This window comes from Glycine soja, chromosome 4 (genome assembly GCF_004193775.1).
Source record: "Glycine soja cultivar W05 chromosome 4, ASM419377v2, whole genome shotgun sequence".
Classification (NCBI taxonomy): domain Eukaryota; kingdom Viridiplantae; phylum Streptophyta; class Magnoliopsida; order Fabales; family Fabaceae; genus Glycine; species Glycine soja.
This window is the reverse complement of record NC_041005.1, coordinates 39,970,692-39,985,473: the sequence shown is the minus strand read 5'-3', so window position 1 is coordinate 39,985,473 and position 14,782 is coordinate 39,970,692. Positions and strand designations below refer to the sequence as shown.

Here is a 14,782-nt window from a genome sequence, read left to right as displayed (position 1 = left end):
CATATAGCGAAATATTAAATTTTTATTTCAATGACATGTATTATAACATTACAATGAATACTGATTTTGTATGTTTTACATTTCAGATGGAGTGGTGGTAGATTAGAATATAGGGCCACACCTCATGGTGACTTGGTCGGATATAGGTCTCGTATAGATCATATGGAGAGCCATGAGGTATAATACTATCATGATCTGCACCTTTAATATGTACATACATACTAACATGTTGCCTTGTTGGCATATATTTCAGTTTCTTGGGTCCCATATAGAGGATTTGAAGAACACCTACCCAGACGTGCATATAGAGACATGGAGATTTGGTCTACATGTACTGCAATTATTTGTTTCTCGATTGTCGAATGGCATCAAACAAATCGGGTGAAGCTATAGTTTGGACTACAACAAGATATCCCTATTGATCCCATGAATCTTGATCTACTTCACCAAATTGACATGTGAGGCAATCATTACATTGATTGGATGGAATATCATGCGGAGTGGATTAATATCTGGAAAAACAAACACAGTGATGTTTTAGCTGGGCAATGGGTTGAAGGAATAGTGACACATACACCAGTCTACATGGAATGGTATAGGAAAAACACTACTTTGTTCTTGTCTGTTGCACAACAACTACATGATCCACGCACAACAATTACCCATAATGTTGCAGGGCCAAGTGTTGAACAAACACATTTTGAAATTCCACATCCTCAGTCAATGTTTTATACTCCTTCACCTGTTCATCAAACTTTTGGCCACACTAGCGAGTCAGTCACCGCAACCACCCATGAATGGATGATCGATTTATTTGGCGTCGATTTTGATACACCAAATTCAGTGGCATCATATTTAGCTACTTTACAACAGTTCAATGCACCACATTCGTTTGGAGAACAAGGTCAAAGTTCTTCAGCTACAACAACCAACATTGAAAATACTAACATAGAACAACAACATCATCATGACGTGGGAGAACTAGTCATACTGGAAAGAAGAAATCCGCAACGTAATCGGTGTCCACCACCTTGTGGGACTGGTCATCATCTTGGTCATTGAAGTATAAAATGTTGTGATAATGGGATCAAATATGTTTAAGTGCCCCTGTAACGGCATCATCAAATATGATTTGGACCCTTGCAACTATGCTTAAGTACTCATGTTCTGCATTTTTTTCAAATTATGTCCAACACTTTAATGATATTCGTGACACACTTTTTACATGGTTTGAACGTCAAAGAATTCAAAAAAAATTATATCGTGCACCAGTTCCATGGGATATCACCTCAAAATACAAGCACAAAATCAAAAAAACTATGATTTGGACCCTTGCAACTATGCTTAAGTACTCATGTTCTGCATTTTTTTCAAATTATGTCCAACACTTTAATGATATTCGTGACACTTTTTACATGGTTTGAACATCAAAGAATCCAAAAAAAATTATATTGTGCACCAGTTCCATGGGATATCACCTCAAAATACATGTACAAAATATAAAAAAAAACTATGATTTGGACACTTTTTTCATGGTAATAATGTCAAAAAATCCAAAAAAAATGTTCATAACACACTTTGCAATTTGCACAAATCAGTTTTTTTTTTACTTTGAAATTATAATGGACTTCTGCAGGATCAATTACCAAGGATAAATCACAGTCGAAATTGACAACACTCGGCAATTTGCACATGTCTCTAAAAAAATAAATGTCGCACCAGTAAAACTGACATGACATGGACAACTCAAATTTTTTTCACTCTGATAATTACAATGGACTTCTACTCCATCAATTACCAGGGATAAATCACACTCAAAATTGACAACACTCAGCAATTTGCACACATCTCTAAGAAAATATATGTCGCACCAGTAAAATTGACATGACATGGACAACTCAATTTTTTTTCACTCTAATAATTATAATGGACTTCTACTCCATCAATTACCAGAGATAAATCACAGTCAAAATTGACAACACTCGGCAATTTGCACATGTCTCTAAAAAAATAAATGTCGCACCAGTAAAACTGACATGACATGGACAACTCAATTTTTTTTCACTATGATAATTATAATGGACTTCTGCTCCATCAATTACCAGGGATAAATCACAGTTGAAATTGACAACACTCGGCAATTTGCACAAGTCTCTAAAAATTTAATGTCGCACCAGTAAAACTGACCTGACGTGGACAACTCAGTTTTTTTCACTTAGTTGTTTTTTTCACTCTGAAATTTGCACATTATGGACCCTTGTAAATATGCTTAAGTGTTCATTTACCCGTTCATCTAAATGTCCATTTAACTAGTGACTCACCCAACTATAACCAAATTTTATAAATACCACTACAACTAAAGACATTCGTAACAATTTCAAATTTTCATGTCAATCCCTACCACAATGTGTCACATAACTGCATATGTTTGTGTTTACTACGACGGCCAAATTTGCAATACTAATGAGGGCACCACCTTCGTTAGTAACAACACAAAAACTTTCATGGTCAACAAGATCATAAACTTTACACAATTGCTTGAACTTGTTCACCAAAAACTAAACATTGACCAGAACAACATCTCCACTTTTGGTGCCCTATATTTTAGTTAGGACAACGTTATGTGTACACATTTTTTATTCTGCGAGATGATGCTGATGTTCGACAAATGTTCAACATTTTTTACAACAACCCATCACTACCATTTGTGGAGTTATTTGCCATAATCTGTCACAATAATAACCCACCAGGCAACCAACATGGCTCAACCTCTAATCTTGAGGACTTATCAAATGAATACGAGACTTGTTGGGTCAAAAACCATGATAGTGATACTGACTCCTCTTTCGGGCCTAAAGGAAGTAACCTGTCTCCATCCCACGAACCTATATTCAAACGGGATTCGTAATCTATGGATCATTCATGTCTAAGTTATTTCTTCTTTGAGATTTTCATGTACATATAACAGTTATCACTTTACGTATTGAAATAATTTTTCCTTTAAATTTAAATTAGCAATTTTCTATTTACCCACTTTTACTGTAGTAGTTGATATGATAACATAACTGTCAAAATTCACAATACTTTGTCATTTACACTACACTGTTTCTAAAAATTAAATGTCTCATCGAAAAAACTGACATGAAATAGGCAACTCATAATCTCTTTGTTCACTCTGAAAATAATCATGGACGTTTGCTGCTTTAATTACAAGGGAAAAATCATAGTCCAAATTGACAACACCCTGCAATTTGCACACGTCTCTAAAAATTAAATGTCTCACCTGCAAAACTGACATGAAATGGACAACTCATAATCTCTTTGTTCACTCTGAAAATCATCATGAACGCCTGCTGCTTTAATTACATGGGAAAAATCACAGTCCAAATTGGCAACACTCTGCATTATGAGCTGTCTATTTCATGTTAGTTTTGCAGGTGAGACATTTACTTTTTAGAGACGTGTGCAAAACTGACATGAGATGGACAACTCATAATCTCTTTCTTCACTCTGAAATTATAATGGATGTATGTTACATCACTTACTACGGAAAAAGAAACATTGGATTCCAATACACATCAACGTGGCAGAATACTCATACAACTATAAATAACACAACACACACACAATACAAACACACAATCTCACACAACATAATTTCACAAACCAAATTCAATCTTATTACTATGTCATTTTTGGGAGAAACAAGCCGTCAGACCATTGCTAACTCCAGATTAGCTTTCATTTTTCCAAATGGATCAATCACTCACAACCAAACTGGTGTTTATTTTCAAAGTCTCACTCCAACACCATTGCGAGTTCCTAACGACTGTTCTTTTGATACACTCAAGCTTAGAATGCACAACACCCTTCAACTAACCAACGATCAATTACGTGATGAAATCTACTACCGACAACCATTCATAGATGCAGGTCAGCAATATTTTTTTCAATCTCTACAATTGAAAAATGATTATGATGTTTACACAATGTTAATGTGCAATGAGCAATACTCATGTGTTGGCCCTATAGAATTATTATGTATCATTATTAGAATACCAGATGCTATACTCAACCTGCTTCAATCAACCATCACTCCTACTCATGATGTAATTATGTATTACAACGGGAAGTGAAACATATCACGTCAAGATGAGTTTTTGGGTTACTCCTTTACTGAAACTAATCCAATAAGATTTGACATTCCTTCGGGATGTGGCATGGAGAAACTCAAGGATTTAATCAAGCAAGTTGCACCTATAGGGGTCCCCCTAATGGAATTCACGGATCACAATTGATTAAACGATTAATCTTTTGACAACCAGGTCATTCTAAGTATTCAGAAAATTTGATTGAATATGAGATAACAAAATTGAAAAAATGATGAAGACGTGCTAAAGGTGTTAGCACAATCCAACTATTGAAAACGATTCTGCACAATAGAAATTTTGGTTATTTTTAGCAAACAGTAATCTAAATAGAAGAAGACATGTACTCTGCACAACATATTTCAGATCATCATTAGTTTTGTTATGTTTGCGTTGTAATTGCAATTTTTAATATGTTTCATTATTGTCGAGTATCATTTCAGTTACTGTAATTTGAGTATTTTGTCTACTTTATAAGACAGATGTGTTACACATTTTTTCGCGGTGTTTTTTACTCTATTTTAATACTACTAACTAATTTTATTATTTTTTAATTATAAGAACATAAAAAAATTAACAAAACATAAATTTAACTACACAATTACATATAACATAAATAAAAAATTATACTCTAATTTTATCTAATTTTTATATTTTTCTTTATATGTATATTTTTGTTAGTAAAAAAATTAATTTAATCAATATTAAAAAAATAATTTAGTAATTAAATAATTTTAAAAGTAATTAAAAATATTTGTATATAACATAATATTTTAATTTTTTTTTTTAAAAAGCAAAAGAACACGAAGGGAAGTCCGGGTGGCCAAACCCGACTCCCGTAAAAGAAGCAAAAGTAGTGCACTTTGAGAAATAATTCTCAAAGTAGTGTACTTTGGGAATTTTGATGAGAGAGACTCTCTACAATGGTAAAAAAAACCCTAAATTTTACAGTGGAGAGAGAATAGAAAATAATAAAATGGGTAAGTTTGGAAAAAGAAGAAAAAACTTTTAAAAGTTAAACTTAAATGATATTTTATATTTAAAGCATTGACAGATGACAAAATCAAGTGGTTCGGCATGTTACTCGGCTAAAAACGATCGGAGGCTTTAGCATTCCTCTTGCTTAACTACGTTTGATGCACAGGACAAGTTGCTGCCTATAAAATGTTTAAAACAATAAAGAGGCAACCAGATATTGAAAGAGGGACAATCTCATTAAAAGGCCTTTATCCCATTAATTCTGTAAAATTGAGTTTAGCGACTTGACGTGATGGTTGGGGATCATGGAACTCAGCTCTATGGAGCATTTCTAAAGGACTCAAGAATTATACTCCTTGATGAAGCTACAAGTGATCTCGACGCAGAACCAATTATAGAATGGTGCAAGAGACATTTTAGTCCTTAAAATTAAGAAAATTCAAACAAAAGTTTGAATTTTGTCAGGGTTTCATTCAAGTGCCTGAAATTTGCCCCTTTTTCTCATTTTGGTCCCTAGTCAGGGGACTTAGTGATAATAATAACATAAGTTTAGGACCAAAATAAAAAAGAAATAATTTTAGGAACTTAAATGATATTATAACAAAATTTAAGTTGTTTCTTGAGTTTTTCTTAATTTAAGGGATTAAAATAATAGTGAGATACAAATTCAACAACTGAATTCATCATTTGTTTCGTTTAAGCTCGACAAGGAATGCGGATGTTATTGCAGTTATTCAAAATGAGCGCACTAGATTGTTGAGTGTTTGTGTGATAAGTGTAATAGACAATAATGATTTTATATGAGTAACAAATAAATAATGAATGTGATTTGTTGAAGACGTTTGGAAATTAAGATGATTTTAGTTTCATGGTTGAAACTATTTAAGGTTTTATTTACATTTAAAACTTACATCAAATGTGGTACAATAATGTTAAACATTCTTTCAGATTGCTAGAAAAAAAAAACATTGGCAAGCATTGGTATATATGTAGTTTTTTCATTGGTTTTTTGAAACTTTTTTTATACATGTTCGTGGAGATCAAAAGTATTTTTTTTTAGAGAATGATGGGCATTTAAATTGAAAATACAATATTTTAATTAATAATATTTAATATATATAAATTTATAAAATAATAAAAATGATAGCACTAATTCTATGCATTGCATGTCTGACAATGTAAAAAACTCACTTAGTGTGTTTTAATTAAATTCTTATCTGTTTATTTGGGTGTTATTTGCTTTTTCCTTTAGTTTTTGGGTTTATTATTTTTCCATTACTTTTGAACTTTCCTTTTTATAAATGTATTTTCTAGGTGACGTTGCAGGTTAGAATAAAATTTAATTATTGTTTTTGAAGAACAATATTAAGAGGTTATAATAACTCATATTTTAATTTTACTTAATTAATTGAATTAAACTCCTTTGATGATTTAGTTTTTTTTATTGTTAGAAGCAATATATTTTCATAATGAGAAAAGTCATCAGACTAACTCTTGAGACGTAAAAAATTAAATTTTTGTTAATATCTTTAAAAAATTCGGTCATCTTTCAACTTCCAAGTGTAAAAAGTACATGAAAGTATCAAAAGTGTAATAAATATATTTGACGATTAACTTTTGTCTGTCACCATTAATAAAATAGCCTACGTGCACGGAGGAACAAATTTGTTACTGAAATGATTGTCAATGTGAGACATATTTGTTATAATATTTGTTTGACTTTTCATTTTCCCACTCCACTTGACAAATGTGTTCCTGAAAAATGAAAATATAAAATTTAGTTCCCGAAAGTATAAAAAATGCAACAAATACATCAGAACATTAATGATAGCTTGTGACTTATTATTATTATTATGTGTTTATAATTTACTACTTCTATTCTTTTAATACTCATGCAATATATTTTTTAAATTGCCTTTTAATATATATATTTTTATTATTTTCATTTCCTCGTCAAACCTTAATTTTGCCTGCTAAAAAAATTTATCTTATATCTTATAATTTTATCAAATTTTTATTAAATTTCTCACTTTTAATCTTTAAAATTATTTCATATCCCAATTTCAACTTAAGTATCCTTATATTTAGATTGAAAATAATATGTCAATTTTGAATAGAAAAAACACAACCGGCCACGAGACCAAATTTATTTATTTAAAAAAAAGAATTTAATCAACTATTTTTTTTTAAAAAAAAAGTCTCACAGCATTTAAACTAGATAAAGTTAAAGTGAAATTATAAACTTTTTTCCTTAATCAATAAAATGTATATATATACCTCAAATATGACAGAATCCCTTGGATAAATCTTATGTGCTTCCACTCGAGACAATACTTATTATACATAATATGAATGAAATGAAAATAGTTACTAACAAATAAAGAATTGAAATAAATTTAAATAAAAAATACAATAATGTTCAAACTAATACAGAGGTTAACCTCAAATAAAAAAACTAATACAGAGGTTTATTGTTTGCCTTTGGGATGTAAAGTTGTATATCTCGCTGAATTAGAGGCTGCAGTGACCTTGCATTCCATTTGACATACTGTGACACAGTACGTAATATAGATTAATAATTAATTGAAGGAACAAAAAATTTCAAGAAATAAAAGGCTGTCATATTTTTAAATGGTAACTCAATTTTTTTTATATCATAAAACAAAAAAAATATTTTTATTTTGGAAAATAAGTAGTTATATTGATTAATTAAGAAACTAATTAACAATTTGATAGATAGATAATCAAAATATAAGAGTTCAAATCTTAAGTTGTATTTTCCTATTTTTTCAATCCCTTTTTTCCTAATTTCTCTCTTATACAATTCATTATTAACGTCCGGATATATTTGTCACACTTTTTATACTTTCGGGAACTAAATTTTGCATTTTCACTTTCGAGTGACGCATTTGTCAGCAGAGTGGAAAAACGAAAAGTCAACAAATATTATAACAAATATGCCCCTATGCTGACAATCCATGTTGGCAATCATTTCAGTGACAAATTTGTCCCTTCGTGCCATGTAGATTAGATTATTTTATTAACAGTGACAGACAGAAGTTAACTGCCGAATATATTTATTGCACTTTTTACACTTTCAAAGACTAAATTTTGTATATTCATCTTTCAGGGACGCATTTATTAACGAATTACACATTGAAAGACAACAGTAACTATTTACCCAATAATCTAATAGATTTTTTTAATGTTTATTGATTTAATAAATTCAAAAATACATGCTTTAACTTCTGAAATGAAAATACTCTTATTAAAAGACTATAATTTCAAATAAATTAACGATAACGAGGAAATATATTTTATGAAAATTGATAATTTGGCCATGGAGTGCATACATTCTTAATCGTGTAGCTCTCCTAAGATTCCACACTATCTTATCTATCTCTAATATATAAATCACTACACCATAAAATTATCCAAATGCAAGGGTATCCAGTCCTCGCAAGCAACTTTAATACATAAAAAAACAGAAACATTCAAGGACTAAAACTTTTACACGCTTGTTGGTTAATTCCCGAAAAGACCCCACAAAAAGGTCATTGCTGCCTCAAAATTTTAAAATTTCAACTTTGTTTGCCGGGTCTAGGAGGTCCAAAGTAGTTTGTTATCAATCCCATTAAAGAAAACCTGCGATTCAGATTAACATCAATTCAACAGTTTTAATAGTGAAGAAAACGGCGTGAAACTTATATTACATGGAAATTAAGTACAAACTTTCGTGTTCACATTATGGAAGAAGAAATGAAGAAAAATAAAATACCACAAATCATTGCATATATATAACTTTTAACTGAATAGTATTTTCTTAAAACTTTTACATGCTTTTCAACCACTAGTAGTGGCCGAGGCAAAGCTCCTTGACCTTTCTAGCCAATAACCCACGAATCTTCCTTCCACCGATCTACACTGTGCCATTGACAGCGTCTTGAAGAACCACCAACGCATTCTCACGCACATCTTTTTGCTTGCATAGGCCCTCATCGAGGTGAACAGTACCACATGTCTCTGCCTTTGTTTGGTAGCCTTCCTGACACCCTTTTGTCGGTGCCTACTTGTGATCATCGTCGCCTGTCTTTGATGGCCCAGAAGCCACAGTCGCGTCGTTGTCTACCGCCACGCATGCCCCCATGCATGTACATCTTGTGCTTTTCATGCATGCTCTTTTCATGAGTGAATAGTACTCGTTGGAACTGCTGACTGCTGTCAAGCCATTAGTTATTCGACACGACCACACGACTAGAACAACCTTTCCTTTCTAGTAGGTTTACCACATTCATAACAAGCTTAGTTCATATCACATATATGCTCAACTTGAGGGGAAGTGTTAGATTAAATAATATTATCTTATTTACTTTTTATAGCAATTAGGGATTTATTCCAACTTCATTATACAATTGGTCCCTTTTATTTTAAGGTTTAATTTGGTTCCTCAATTATTAAAAGGTTCAATTTGACCCTTTTTATCCAAGGATAACTAATACGATTAAATTGTAAATTGTGACGGTTTAAATTTGCAAATAGTGGTGGCTAAAATCAGCCACTATATTTATTATTTATTTTTAAAATAAAAATAGTTTTAAAAAAGTAGCAGTTTATAACACACCCCACTCTAACTATTATAATTTTTAAAAAATAATTATCAGATTACCCCTAATCAATTCCAATTAGAATCCTAACCACCTCTAAATCAACACAATCAAAACCCTAACGACCCCAAATCAACACAATCAAAACCCTAACGACCCCAAATCAACGCAATCAGAACCCTAATCACCTAAAATCAACACAATCAGCACCCTAGTCACCTCAAATCAAAACAATTAGAACACAATCAGAATAAAAACTGGAAAACAAAAACACTTCATCTAGCTTTGTGGTGCTCGTTTCTATTATCTTCGTTGTTGCCCTTCGTTGTCGGTGTTTCGTCGTCCTTCGTCACCAGAGCTTCTCTTGCTTTCAGATTTTGGTGGTGGGTGTGGATCTGGTTTGTAGAGGTGGGTGATGGCACATAGAGGTGCTTATTTGGGCTGATGGTGGATCCGGGTTCGAGGAGGTTGGTGGTGGCGCAACGGTGCTTATTTGGGCTTGGTTTGGAGATTGGTGGTTTTGTGGGTGGTGGCACGCAATGGTGCACGATGTGGGTGGGTGTGCGACATGTCGATGTGCGACAGTGCGTGATGTGGGTGGTGCGCGATGTGGTGTCCTGTGGCTTTGAGTTTTGAGTGCAGGTGTAGAGGGTTAGAGAAAGAAGAGGAAGAAGTTGACCTGCTAGTCAATGTTACAAAATTTCAAAAAGAGCATAATTTTGCGTTTTAAACAACTGAGGGACCAAATTAAACCTTAAAAATATAATTAAGAAACCAAATGTATAATTAAGTCATTTATTCCTTATTACTCTCATTATTATATTGATATTATGTAATCAATTATGATCCTATTTGCTTATTATAAATACGGGCTTTGTATGGTCATCTAAGACCGACACAGTTTCTATACAATTTCTATATTTAACAAGTTATACTTTGGAATATTTTAAGAAATCCAAGTTGTATACTTCTAAAAAAGAAGCGGAAGATAATAACAAACCTACACACATATATATATATATATATATATATATATATATATATAATTGGTTTAAGCATTCTTACAGGCTGAAAATCTCCATCATAAATGTACCCAAACCTATGACTCTATTCTATGTGTGCAGCGAAACATTAGAACAGAGTAAAAAATGTGAATGTATTTTTTATGATGGGACAAGTTACCAAACATCAGTAGTTTCCTCGTCAACATAATATAACTCAGTAAACTACAATTTAGCATTTTTCAATAATGACATATAAGCTATTTCGTACATTAGGCATTACTGTCCTAGATGACCTGACTTGAACAGGGTTATTTAGGTTTGTACCTATGTCCTTTGAGTTTTAAGAAGACAAGAACCTAAACCTGATTGATGAACCGCAACTATGTTGACTCTTCCGAGTCCACTTTGGCCATAGAGGCTTATTATCATTTGTTGAGGCGGTAACTGGATTTCAATCGAATGCTAGCTCCAAAAGAAAACAAAAAAGACAATCTATCCTACCCGTTTCCTAAGCTCTATGGTTACATTTATTTTAAGGATTGTTAAACTATTCTCCAGGAAAGTATGCATTATGACATTCTCAATATTTGGTACAGGCAAAGTTGTTAATGGCGAATGGCGGTTTATGACGGAAAGCCAAAAATCCGCCATAAAAATATGGCGGATGGCGTAGCGAAAAATAATGGATGTCATGATGGACAAAAAAAAAACATATATATAAACTCATTGAAATTGAAAAAAACAAAGGATTGCATTCAAATAAACTAAAAAAGTTTCATGAGTTCATACAATAATCAAGTATCAACACCAAATAAACTCATTAAAGAGTTCAAAATAAGAAAATGATAAAAACATAATGCAAAGTGCAAAGTGAAGGTTAAGGCTCTAATCATCTTCTCTAATCCCAACATAATCATCTTCGTTGTTATCATATGGTAATGGAGTATGTCTCTCTCCCTCTTCCCCATCAGACACCTCAAAATTGACCATGATTTCTTCTTCTTCAGATTCAAGATCAATATTCTCCTCAAAATTTAGATCCTCAACATTTTCTTGGACTGCTCTTTGCTTCCTTGATGAAGATCCAACAACCATTGCCTGTTTTTTAGAAGTTTGGGTAACAGCAACACTTGTTGTTTTTTGCTTTTTTCGCCTAGTATACATCATACACTCTCCAACCCCCGAAGCCTGATACACAGTTGCCCAATTTAGAGCATCATCATCTTCAAATACCAAATCATTTCCAACATCATTATCATCATCTTGATCCATCTCTCCCACGAGCCATTCATTGCACACATCAATATCATTAAGAGAAATTGGATCAATTTCATCTCTTGCATTATATCTTTGCTTCAATTGTTGGTTGTATTTGACAAACACCAAATCATGCAACCTCTTGTGCTCAAGCCTATTTCTTTTTTTGGAATAATCTACAACATAACAAATAAATGTTAATTTCAATCTCAAATATACTCCAAATAAAACTTGATCATCAAAATTAAATAAAATTAAAAAGTATAGCTAGAGTTTTGTCACAATTACTTGCTCAAACACACTCCAATTTCTTTCACATCCTGAAGCACTGCAATTCAAACTCAAAATTTTAATAGCTAACTTCTGCAAATTTGGAGTTTGTGACCCAAACATTCGCCACCAATATGCTGCAATACCAATTACCAACCAAGAGCATAACTTAGAATTTTGAATTATAACACTAATACATAAAAAAAATAGTATGGTATTTGTATTTGTCATATGGTAAAAGTTTCTTACTAGGAGAATGGATTTTCCTTTGAGCCATTGCAAAGTCAAAACCAAAGTGATCAACACCAATCTTGTAAAGATGCAACTCAGTTAGAATTTTCTGTTGCACATCAAATTGTGGAATCAACTTCTTAATGCACTCAAACAAACCATTGGTGACCTCAAAATCAAACTCCAAGTCAGTGTTATCATAAAAGAACTCTGGATTTAAGAAGTGGGCAGCTGCATGCAATGGCCTATGAAGCTGACAATTCCATCTTTTATCAATGATTGCAAACACATCTTTGTACTTGCTTTCTTCATTGTTGTTGAAAGACTTGATAATTGTTTCTTTTGCCTTGTCCATTACTTCATAAATATAGCCAATGACTGGTTTCCTTTCACCATCCACAAGACGAAGCACTTTCACAAGTGGAGCCATGACTTTAAGAGTGTAAACCACACTATTCCAAAAAGAAGGCATGAGCACTACCTTTGCAGCTTCTTTTCCCTTAGGCTCCTTAGATAACTTGTTCAAGGTCCATTCATTAGAAGTAAACATCTTTCTAATATTGGCTTTCTCTTTGTGGAGCCTTTCCAAGGTTAGATAAGAAGTGACAAATCTAGTAATAGCATGTCTCACCAATTCCCTCTTGTTTGTAAAATTTCTCAACAAACTTAAGGTACTAGAATGGGCATAGATAAACCCAACTAGATTAATTGCCCTTCTAATTGTCTTCCTTATCAAGGGAAGCTTCCCAATATCTTCAAGCATCAAATCAATACAATGAGCTGCACAAAGAATCCAATAAATATGTTTCCTTTTCTCCTCCAACAACTTACCCGCTAAAACATAGTTGCTCCCATTATCGGTTACAACTTGAACAACATTCTCTTCTCCAACTTCCTCCACAATGGCATCAAGCAACTCAAAAAGCTTTTCACCTGTCTTTACAAAATCAGAGCCATCAACATACTTCAAAAACATGGTACCAGCTTGAGAGTTAATCAAAAAATTAATGATGCATCTTTGTTTCCGATCAGTCCATGCATCGGACGTAATAGTATAACCATACTTGACCCATTGCTCCCTATGGCCTTCCATCAAATTTTTAGTATATTCAACTTCCTTCTTCAAGAGTGGAACTCTGATGTCATGATAGCTAGGAATGGGCAAATGTGGCCCATATTGACCAATGGCTGCAACCATATTCTCAAAGTTTTTCAATTTAATGAGGTTGAATGACAAACCTGCTTGGTACCAAAAGCAAGCAATATGTCGATGCACCTTCAATACTTCATTCTTATCCATTGACTCTCTTATGTTCATTTGTCTCAGCATCTCCATTTTTCTCCGATTGATTGCATTTTCTGGATTCTTACAAAATTTGTCCATTGGTCCTTTTTTAGTCCCACACTTTGTCTTTGCACTTGCAGCAGCATTACAAGAGTCCGCAAACTCATCTTCTTCACTTCCATCACATCCAATTGGTTTACCAAATTCAAAATCTCTTATATTTGTCATATTACCACTGCCAGAAGTACTATAAGTGGTCCCACTTTTTTTGGTAGCCATATATTCCTTCAACTCTTCGACTACATTTGGTGGAGTTTTCTTGCAAGCTGCAACGTTACCCGACTTCCCAATCAGGTGTTGTTTCGCTCTGGTTATTCCTCCCTTTGTGGTTTTTCCATAGAAATTACAAACAATGGTTTTGTATCTCCTTCCACCAGTGAATGACAATATTTCCAGCCTGGGTCTGCCTTATTTTTCCTCGTTGCACTTACAATAGCAGCATCGGATGATGGTTTAGCCATTTAAAAGAGGACTGAACAAAAAAAAAATTATGGTGTCAAATAGAAAAAAAAAATGAGACTGTCAAAAGTAAAAAGGGTGTCAAATAGCAAAAGGAAAAAAAGCGACAGACAGAAAAAAGGGGTGTCAAACAGCAAAAACAAAATTAAAAAAAAATGAAAGTTGGCCCGCACCACTTCGCCCGCGATGTTGACTGCTTTCGTGTGGTTGCTCGTCGTCGCCGTTCGTGCCGATGCTCATCGCCGCCGTTCGTGTCGGGGCTTGTCGTCACTGTAGGTAGTCATTGTTGGTTGCGTTCTGCGTGTAGGGGGTGTCGTGACTGTGTGCGGACTGCGGGGCACTGCGGCTGGGTGCAGGGGGGACACGACTGGGTGCAGGGGAGGGTCGCGGCTGGGTGCGCTTTTAGTTGGAAGGCTGTGTTCTGATTCACATCTGCGTGGGAGGGGAGGGCTTGCTTTTGAATGAATTACTGGGTAGGGTTGGGTC

At 33.5% G+C, this 14,782-nt stretch overlaps 1 protein-coding gene and 1 long non-coding RNA gene across 2 annotated transcripts; both read right to left on the bottom strand.

Annotated features, from left to right (window-relative positions):
- Positions 1-8,810: 8,810 nt before the first annotated feature.
- Positions 8,811-10,497, bottom strand: LOC114409677. Its single transcript, XR_003666165.1, has 2 exons — positions 9,857-10,497; positions 8,811-9,824 (listed from the first exon to the last, which is right to left on the bottom strand). It is a non-coding gene; the product is annotated as an uncharacterized LOC114409677 (long non-coding RNA).
- A 1,122-nt stretch (positions 10,498-11,619) lies between these two features.
- Positions 11,620-14,298, bottom strand: LOC114410798. The gene is made up of 5 exons (XM_028374724.1): positions 14,269-14,298; positions 12,511-14,158; positions 12,309-12,398; positions 12,016-12,167; positions 11,620-11,922 (listed from the first exon to the last, which is right to left on the bottom strand). The coding sequence occupies exons 1-5, from the start codon at positions 14,296-14,298 to the stop codon at positions 11,620-11,622; spliced, it is 2,223 nt and encodes a 740-aa protein (XP_028230525.1).
- Between the last annotated feature and the right edge of the window lie 484 nt (positions 14,299-14,782).

Bases quoted from the DNA above. Each gene is read 5' to 3' on its own strand.
- LOC114410798 (XM_028374724.1), bottom strand. From the start codon at position 14,298: ATGGCTAAACCATCATCCGATGCTGCTATT. The intron at 14,159-14,268 runs GTAAGTGCAACG...AAAACCACAAAG, and splicing joins CATCATCCGATGCTGCTATT to GGAGGAATAACCAGAGCGAA. The intron at 12,168-12,308 runs GTGAAAGAAATT...GTTATGTTGTAG, and splicing joins GAATTGCAGTGCTTCAGGAT to ATTATTCCAAAAAAAGAAAT.